Raw genomic sequence first — 10714 nt, 5'->3', positions numbered from 1 at the left:
CAGCAGCCACAATGACTCTGCCCCTGTTTAGGCTCAAACTGATTACAAGACCTCATTAACAGAAGACAGAGTCCTTCCAAAAAGAGTAGGAAGAGACACGCATTTAAGCGGAAAATTACAACCGTTGTTCCATAGGGGTGTATAAACTAACACTTTATACTCTCACTCCTGAAAAATCCCTAATCAGTATCATAACCGCAGATACCTTTATAACAATGACAATTCTGGCTTTGTTAGAAAGATGAAACATCCGCTAACATCCCTTTCTGACTTGCTAGCAAAGACACTACATTGTGAAAGATTTTGATGTCGCACTCTCCAGTGAAGCGTGTTTCTGGCATTATAAGATCAGAATATGCTATCCTACTGAGACAGAGTTTCAGAAAGGCTGGCATTGTGACCTCCTCACCTGCTGTTTCATTTCAGCATAGACTTTTTCTGACTTCAGCTCCACCTGCCGCTTAAACTCCTCCAGGGCAGCATCTGCCTGCTGGGCCTGCAGCCTCTGTACCTCTGTCACCCGAGTCAGCTGCTCCTCCTTCTCCCTAGAAAGTCACAGAAAATTTTCAGAGTTCAAGTATCAAATAAAAGAACAAGTGTGCGAGTGTAAAAGAGAGGCCTTTAACCCCATCAGTTTAAAATAGTATTCAGATTTCAATTTCCTGTCCCAGCTTCTGCCAAACTTCCCTTTGCAAGACTTTGAAGAAGGGAATAGAAGGCTGGAGTTATTTTCGCTTTCTCTGATTGAATTTCGCACGCCTAAACACGGCGTTCAGGGCTTACGACAAAACCTCCGGCTTCAAAGTCTGCGCTGACTTGAATGGTTCAGTGCCCGTTGGATAACCCCCTTTTTTAAGCTCACCTTTAAAAGTATACTGGCTCCCCCCATATTTAAATTAACTCCTTTTGGCATCATCGTCTTCTCCCATTAAAAAGCGAGCACAAAATTATCCCAGTGCCATCTCTGCTCAGACAAGATGCGGGATTATTCACTGCTTGACGTGTATCAAAATGCAAAGCAGGGTAACGCGTGACATATGGTACCTTCTTAATCTATTAGAAACCCATAATGCTGTAATATCTATTCAGCCTTTAAAGCAATGACAGATGTTAAACCTTTATGCAATGATATTTCACATTAACAGCCTCTACTATCTGACATGTTAGAGTTGATACATAAATAGACATCATTTTGGGTTTCCTATGACACCCAGTTTATCAATAGTAATGCATAACATTTTATGTATGTGCACGTATATACCTACAACATAGATAAATGCATACACACAGTGAAAAATGGACACATCCGCCACACTGACACATCACAGACAAAAATCCTGATAACTTGTAAATACTTAAGGAATCTCAATGTGATTCCTCACACAGAAAACAAGCAGGCAGCATTATTCACTTCCTACTACACGTTTCTATTATCACAGGTCCGTGGAGTCGCCTGACTTTGAGTCAAAACACAGGGGAACCCAATGGTGGTATCAATGGACAACGCTGGTTCCACTGATGGCTTGGAATAGAAGACACACTCAGGCAGACCTGTGGCTGACATTTTCATTTTACAGGCAGAGGAAGTACCTCATGCTAAATTTCCCATTTTGACAGAAATTATTTCCATATAAAACAAAGACTCTGACACGTAAGAGACAGAAAAGACCCGTTAATTCATCTAGTCTGACACCTTGCCAGCACTGAACTAGCTATTACAGCACCGAGCAAGCCTTTTATAAAGGTCAGGAAGCTGCCAAGCCCAAAGTTACAGCATTCACATCCTCTTCTGTGGTTTTCCTACCAGACTTGGACAATGGGACAAAGAACATAATCCTGCATCTTCACAAGGCGTCTGCTTGCAGTGTAGCAGAGCAGGGCAATTCTGTTAGCAAAGAGGTCAAAGAAATGCCACAAGCTTTTCCATCAGGCACATTTTAAAGAAATACTTGATTTTGGTACCTTACTCACAGCTGACAGAATAACTGAGACAGAAGGAGACCACGGTTTTCCTTATAGAGAAAGGGAAAAACTGGGGCAAAACAGAACAAACCCCTGCATCACATTTGTGGTGATAACTGTTCAGGGGGTTGGGGTCTGCATTCGTAGACCATGCACAAATTTTCTTCAAATTTGGCATCCATCACCCCTCTACAGACATGCTTTATTGCTACTGCCTCAGCACTGCTATTTTCTGAACTCCTTCGAGGGGGAAGCGTATCTGTATATTCATTTAAGGTACCATATTCTCCACTCATTTATAAGACAATAAAAATTACACAGCAAAAATTCAACACTGCTAAAACCAACATTTTTTTCCACCTGTCTAAATTCAACTGGAAGAAAGACCATTTAGGGCTTAAATTTCTACTACAGGGGACCCAAAGGATCAAAACTGCATGTACAAAAATCCTCAGACATTTCTCAGAATGGGCACACCAATGATGCCTCCAGAGCTAGAAATTAGATGTACTGTCTGCTCAGTTAGTTATGCAGCAGCTCCAGCTGCAAGGGCACTGAGCTCAATTATCCCCCTGAAACCCAGGTACCAGGGAGCTGCTGAGTACAGATGTTTTTAGGTTTGATATTGAATTACACTGAGCACATCATGCCCATCTCCAACAAAACCTACCACAGGAAAGAATATAGAAAATGGTTCAGCTTCTTACAAGACCTATATACAGCTCAACATCCTGAAAGAGAAGATGGGATCAGATCCACCTGCAGAGCACTATCCACATGTGTTACCTTGGAGGGAACAGAGAGGGAGGAAAACCTCAGCCTCTCCTCCCCAAGATCCTTAATTAGTTATGGGCACCAGGCAACAAACCTCCCTCCCCACAAACTACATTTAATACTTCCATCTGCACACTGGAAACAAAACCTAAAACCTGAAGCTTGTTCAAACATATCCACACTGGTGTCAAGAGACCTTGGAACAACATGTTTGGTCGAGTCAGATGGAAATGCAAAAAATCTAAACGTGAAAGGACAGTATGTCGGTCCTCGTATTGTTAGTGAGCCTCTGAATTTATGCATCTTCTTCATTAGGAATATATTTTTATTTTGAAATATGATGACGTAAACCATTAGGAATCTGGTTTTATGCACCTTCCTTTAAGGATTTAATCCCATGAATAAATGCAACATCTCATTATAACCAGGCATAAAGCTTCACTTTTTAAGGACGTGGGAGCTCTACTTTCTGTGCAGCCAAGATTTGTACAGAAAGCTTAGAAACCACGTACAACAATGGACCCCAGCTCACAAATGTAAGAAAAGCTTTACTTTTTTCCCCAAGACACTCAGCAATGTGCCTTGCATGAGGCACTAAAATATTCACTTTGAAGATTATTTTTTTCAGTTGGACTAGTTGTGGGGCTGAATACAATACAATTACATCACTCAAATCCCCTCAAGCTGAGCCGGCTTGAATATAAAAATAGGGTGAATTTACTCTTTGGCCCCAATTTAAAAAGCAGCAAATTCCCTTTGTTTCAGCATATAAAGGATATGGCAACAGAATGAGCAATCTTACACAGCACAAACCATCGCCGTGGAAGTTGACTGTGAAGTCCAGAATTGCAATTTCAGAGAGCAGCACTCTGAAGTGTACTGATAAATGGAAAATATAAACATCTGACATGCTTCCTCTTCATGCTTAATCATAAATATTTTCCTTGCTTCATAAAATGTCTTCCAAGAGATAACAACTAAACACAGTAAGACATTACAGCACTGCGAGTCAAGTTAATGAAACACAGGGCAGTGCAGTGATTTACAGGAGGGGTTAAATAAACTCAAGATGTCGCAGCAAATGTACTATGAACCAGCACTGCTACTCACAGGGTCCTCAGCACTGCCACTATGAAAGCAAGGGCTCACCATCAGCCCACAAGAGCAGGGGATGCACCTGCCTTGGTCCCAGCCTCTTTCAACAAGTTAAACCACTTCAGATTGCATGTGAGCACACACATGCACAGAACATGTACCTCCATGAGCCACATGTGGACAACTTCTGTGGATGGAGTTCCACATCCCACCAGCAAACCCGCACCCAGGCTCCCTGTGTGTAGTTTAATGAGCTTTCCAGGGATATGAAAAATAACTAATTGTGAAACGCCCGAGGTTTCCTTGTAAAAATTACACCAGGCTTTAACTCATGAATATGCAAATTCTTTGCCAGGTTTTCCAGTGCTGCTGGCAACAGTGCAAGTCTGCCCGTGTCCAAGCCGACCATGCTTTGTATTGGAGCATAAAAGCAGAGCGAGGAATTTCTAAGATAAAGATACATTTTGCCACTGAAGAAGCTTCTGAAACTTGTATTCTGATGGACTCTACATGAGCAAGAGCCTTCATCTCTTGTCTATCACAGGTTAGGATGATGCTGGGTTTATCCCTGTAGATGACAATTAATCTTGCTCTACAAGGTTGGAGTATAGGCAAAGAAATGGCTGAGCCTTCAGTCCCACTGATAAAGTGGAGATCTTTGAACAGTGATCCGCTTGGAAAGGCCAGGCTCTCCTGCAGATTACCCTGATGATCTCGCATTATATATATGCACTGATTGTATGTATTTAGATTTGCTGCAGTAACACAGGTCTTTGCTCATTCCCTCCTCTCCTTCCCACATAGTGACACTCCTGAGAGAAAACTGCTACCCACCAGACTCCAAACTCCTCACTTGCTGGAAGGCAGCTGAAGGAGAATCTTGCTGGGTTTGTTTCTAACAGCTTTCTGCTTTATTTGGTGACACAGTAAATAAGTATTGACTTTTTTACTAATCTGTGTTGAAACAAAATCAGTTATCACCGTTTATACAGTCCGTTTAGATTTAAAAGAACACAGCACTATACAGACATGCATTCCCAAGGGAGAATACAACTTGATATACAACCTAATACACAGCTGATCGAGTAGCTAAAAACACAACCTTCATCCAAACATACACGATCTTCCCATGCAAAAGCAAAATAGTGACAGTTAAGTAACAGCTTCAAGTGTAAATTACCTATTGTGCCTAAATGCACCCATCTCATCTGTGGTTACAGTATCTTACTACAGAGGCAGTTACTACCAGCAAACAATGAGGAACAACAACAAGGGCTCTCCTACAACACAAGCGCCCAAACATATGGAATATGTGCAGAACACTTCTTTTTGGTGTGGAGAGGAAGAAAGACAGTGTGAAGTCATTCAAGCGGAATGATAACTAAACCAAAGCCAGATCAAAGGAACGAAGAAGAAAGACTGAAATGTGAAGCTGAAATATTTATTGCCTTCAAAACATCATCCCTATCCTGTTTGGGCCTTTAATATTTCGAAGTTGTTAGAAAGCATTCTAACTTGTTTCATCATTTCAAAGAAATAAAGGCAAATACATGAAGGAGGGAAGAATTTTATCTTTCATACCCTGATTTTAAGTATAAGATGAGCTTGTCTTTATGAGAAAAAGCACAAATCCACTTATAAATTGTTCACAGTTTGCATAATTTGACATCAAAAAGCTGGTCTGCATTCCTTCCAGTAAGCTATAATGGTATTTACAATGCAATTATGATTTTAAACTATATACTTAAGTATTAAATCATGAGATAACATTAACAAACTAAACCACTACTTAAAGCCATTAATGAATTTAGAGTAAATAATATTCCATGTGTGTAGTATCACACTTCCGTGAAATAAGACAAATAATATACTCCATTCAAAATTAACGGCTGGCAAATTAAGTAGACATTGGTTAAACACACTAATAATTATTATAACTATTTCTCATTATAATAATGACAGGGTACTGTTGTGCTAGGTGCTATGCAAACAGAATAAAACCAGCAACTGCAAAATGATGAATGAGATGTGGGTTAAAAGGCTGGGCGAGTGCTGTAAATGTGGCTGGAAAGGAAAACGTTATGATTTTGCTCAATGCTGCAGAAACAGTCTCCAAGATGTAGATATATCACATATATGAAAGGCCAGAGAGGCTCAGTTATCAGGAGAGGAGGATTAGAACAGATATTAATAGTCATGGCTTTCACGTGATGAGATGAGCTAAACCACAACAAGAAGAACATGGGGAGAGAATTAGAGAGACAGGTATAGATGATGGCTCAGAAGGAAGAAGACAAGATTGTAACTAAAAGGTGGACCAGAAAGTCAGTAGCACAGATGCTGAACAGATTCATGAGATACCCAGAAGAGGCGCAAAGAAAGAAAAGACAAGGATCAGAGAACAGTGCCCTGGCACAGAAAGCTGGAGGGCAAATAAAATAAACCCTCTGAAGGACAAACGATGGGAGAGATCACCAGGCAGAGGAGCACCAGGCAAGAAGAATCACTTCACACTAACAAAGAATAGCCCAAGGTGTGCTATGAGTGACAGAACCAACAGCAGTTGCAAATCAAAGACAAGGAGTATGAAATAACAGTAATAACATTGTTAAGGAGGTACAAGGCTACAGTCTTCATTCTGTCAGTCTATATATTTAAGGTAACTTTTTATGGCTAAAATAATTGTGCTGTTACAGTTTAGGTTTCAGAATAATAATATCCAAGTTGTAATGGACAATTTAGTAACTCAGTGCTGAGGAATAATGAGTAACTACTCAGCTTATCAGCTCTTTCTAGGAGGCTGACATGATCTTAAAATAGACTGCACTGAATCTAAAAGATCCTCTAATGTGAAAGGGCAGCCTTTTGGAGCAATGAGGGAACAATTCTGATTAATGAAGCCCCTAACAACATTAATTATTAGGATAGAAATTTACAGCAGTTAACGTAAGTGCTACAGCATGGTACATGGATGCTGTTCATCTCACAAGGCAATACTTTGCCCTTCATGCAGCTATACATTACACTGAATCACTTCCCTAGCTGGTATCATTAAGAAGATGTTGTATGACATCTCTATAACCATCTTGAGGGACAACAAACCCATAGACATGGATTAAAAATCAACTGTTACTTTTCTTTGTACTGCTGGAGCTTTCCTTTGAATACATATTTCATTATTGCCAGGAGGTCTCCAGAGAAACTGGTGAAAGAAAATGAAAGGCTGTAAATAGTTAATAGAACACTTTATTTTTTCTTTTAAGTGAGACTATTAAATAAAGCTACCACATTTTCTGGTCCTCTGTTCATGCTTTACGTCGTGCCCCCCGGAGCGAGGGTTATGTCAGCATGGTCACCACTGCTCAAGGAATGTTTACAATATGCTGGAAACTTTGACTGGGTTTGCCCTAAAAGGTTTCAGATGCTGGAGCAGAGCACCAAGTGGAGAACAGCTGGGTGTTTTTCCACTGATTCTTACAGGAGAGGGAAAAAAGAACCCTACCAAAACCACACAACCCTGCTTTAAAGAGTCAAACTGCATCCAAATTCCTCAGCCACTTAATGTTACCCCTGGTTTTAAATCACAAAGTTTGCTCTCTTCATCATGCTGCAACTGTTCTAATGAGACATTTTACTCAAAGAGAAGAATGAACACAACGAACATGAGCATAAACTCTGAACAGTGCTCTTCATTGCAACATTTGGAATTAAGGACAATGCCTTCTCATGTTTCTTTAATTATTTCCGGCTCTAAATAGTAATAGCTTTCCCAGTCCTACAAGAATTCCACACACAAATACTTCATTTTCAAGGAAAAACGAAATTAACTACAGGAAAAAACAGCTCCACTTGGACAGTTATCCTAAAAATATTAACAACAAGCAATTCTTCAGGATCTGGATTCGGCTTTGAGGAACAAGAAAGGAAAAAAGAAGAAATTAATAAATTAGCTTGTGGTTCAAGCTATCACTCTATTTATTTACTTATCGTTGTACCGATGATTATCATTCAGTTGTATATTTCATTGTGCCATGGCCTTCATGACATACGCCACTACAAGAAGTCCATATAGTACAACCCATACAATAGGATTCTAAGAAGCAGCTGTTTAAAAGTAGTTCTCAAAGGGTTTGGTACAATCAGATTCTCCAGATCCACTGTAAATCACAGGCTTTCAAAAATATAACTTCTGTATATTTTGAAAAGTCCAAATTTAACTTATTAAAAATGTTGGGATCCAACAAATTGTGAACTGCAAAATAAAATGAAGTTTTATTCACTTCTCTTTATCTCCTTCTGCCATCTACCTTCACGTTTCATTTATCCTTGCCTTCGTCTGTTTCCCTGTTAGCTCAGAAGCATCACGTGCACCCTTTATTTCTCTCAAATTTACCTACCCTCACATCTTTTAAATTGTCCATTTTATGATCTAAACCTCCCGTGGTGCAACTTGAGGCCGTTTCCTCTTGTCCTATCACTTGTTAATTAGAAGATAGAGACCCCATCTCACTCCATCCTCCTGTCAGGCAGTTGTAGAGAGCAATAAGGTCCCCCCTGAGCCTTCTCTTCTCCACACTAAACCCCCCAGGTCCCTCAGCCCTTCCCCATCACACTTGTGCTCCAGACCCTTCCCCCATCACACGTGTGCTCCGGGCCCTGCACCAGCTCCGGTGCCCTTCTCTGGCCCCGCTCCAGCACCTCAATGTCCCTCTTGTGGTGAGGGGCCCAGAACTGACACAGGGTTTGAGGTGCAGCCTCACCAGTGCTGTGAAAACTGTGCGTGTGTTTTACAGAAACTCTTGTAAAACTACAGATCTGGCAAACGATGGGAGCAGCTTTGCTGGTTTCTGGGAAGTTTTGCCCCTCTTTCTTCCCCAGAAGAGTTTGAGACAAGTTCAGATGAGGAGCAATGGAAAAAAGAGGTGTTGCTAGTGTCTTATGTAAACAAACAATTTTATTGAGTGACTTTCGATAAAGCAGCTGCTAAACATTTGCTCTGTCTCATCACCACTTGCAAAGGGCTCAGAGTTGGCTCCACAGGCAGGTTTAAAAGGCAAAGAGTGAGGGGAAGAAGGCTGTGAAGCATTTAGCTGTAGACAGCATGCACTCATCCCTTGATGCTTCAGTGTTCCATTACATCTATACCTGCAGAGAAGGCATTTCATTTCTCCTAACTTGGCTTTTTGGAAAGGTGTTTCCTTCAATCACACTACAGAACAGAGCAGCAAGAACTCAAGAAAGCTGTATTTCAGCAGCATAATGAAGTGTTAATTTGTATATAAGACATGCAAACCAAAAAGCATTAAATCAGATCCCATCATTGTTGCCAGTATGTTAGAATCATCACAACCATTATTCCAAGCAACCAGCAGCAGCAAGGTCTGCACTTCCCTGCAGGTGACAGATAAGAGCATCAACTCTTACATATGCTTATAATATAGTCCAAAATCTGTATCTCAAGACAGGCAAACTTTATAGGTCTATGCAGTCATAAAGGTATTATGAACTCCAGAATGGAAGAGGCAAAACTAAACCACATTACAACTGGGGTGGTCTAAATATATGCTGTATTCACACTTCAAAACCTATTTACTTCTACAATCAAATCCTCCCTTCTTTACTGTTTCATCTCTAGTTTTTTACGTACTATTACTAATAAAATATAGATGGACTTCAAACTAACTGCTGTAAACCAAGTGTTTCCTCCTGTACACCCGATATCCTCCCTGCTGTAAGTCAGGCTGGCAGCTATACCAGTGGTGTATATAAAAGGTAATAATGTACATGGCCATTCCGCTCCTTCTTGGGATCATGAAAGAGATTTTTACCTCTGATCTTAAGCAACAATGTTCTAAGTGTCTCTGTTAATCAGCAAATAAATGAGGCCAGCCTTAAAGTACACACACTTGTGATGCTAGCAAATTATGCCTGGCACAGAACTCTGATACTTCCATGGGAAGCCTTTGGGACCATTGCTGTGACTACCATCCCAACATTAACTTCTGGATGTTTAAGTTGTGAATGTAATACATACTTTTCATACCCAGGATACTTATTGCACGTGTACTATCGTTGGTGTTTCATGAAACTAGTGCTATGTTTTCACAATGACTAGGAAGGCAATTGTCTGTGCCTTATAATGCTAGTTTGGAACCAAAAGAAACATTATAAAAGGAAAGGTATTATTCCTATGAAAATAGAACCTTCAATATGCCTTCAAACGATTCCACAGCCAGAGGGCTAGAGTTCATCTTCAGTATTTTGGGAGCTAATAGCAGCAGAGGTCAGTTTTTAATGAACCATCTGTTGAAGAGAGGTATTTAATATTTGTGATCAACACATCAAACTGAATAAAGCATTAACAGCTCAGAACATTTGCATCTTTTTATGAAAACAAGTTAGATGCCACTTTTGTTTAGTAATCAAGGCAAATATTTACTAAAACCTGCTACTTGTAGACACAGCAGTTGTTTTGACAGACCGAGAAAAGGCAAAGCAGGTCCAGACTGAAGGGAGCTTAACCACTGAGACGTTTTAAACTTGATAGAATCATTGCTAAGTGATAAATGCTACAGTCTAAACTGTTCCGGGGTTTTTTAAACACAATTCTTTATTGTCAAAACCAGCCATTTGTTAGGTCTCTGGGAAAACTGCCTAAGTCTTCTGCCTGCAACACAACTATTAGGAACAATACTCAAGTTCGGATCAGGTAAGTAAAGTTGTTTCAAAGATGATCACTGAAATGGAAACAAGAGTAAATATGATTAAAGAGCCTTTAACATACATGTCTTTGCCTCATTCTAAACCACATCAAGGCCATACCTATTTCCAGTTCCCTAAATAGCCACGTATGTCTACACTTCTACATTTCAATTCTCCCATA

General features: G+C 40.2%; 1 protein-coding gene across 1 annotated transcript in view; it reads right to left on the bottom strand.

Annotated features, from left to right (window-relative positions):
* Positions 1-409: 409 nt before the first annotated feature.
* Positions 410-10714, bottom strand: part of LOC104409782 (centrosomal protein of 112 kDa-like) — a gene marked incomplete at its 3' end in the record, with an annotated part of 57118 nt that continues 46813 nt past the window's right edge. Inside the window, exon 17 of the mRNA XM_010019751.1 lies at positions 410-545. Coding sequence (XP_010018053.1) covers positions 410-545 — 136 coding nt within the window. The remainder of the gene's footprint in view (positions 546-10714) is intronic.

This window comes from Nestor notabilis, unplaced genomic scaffold (assembly GCF_000696875.1).
Source record: "Nestor notabilis isolate BGI_N333 unplaced genomic scaffold, ASM69687v1 scaffold31658, whole genome shotgun sequence".
Classification (NCBI taxonomy): domain Eukaryota; kingdom Metazoa; phylum Chordata; class Aves; order Psittaciformes; family Psittacidae; genus Nestor; species Nestor notabilis.
This window is presented reverse-complemented; position numbering and strand designations above follow the sequence as displayed.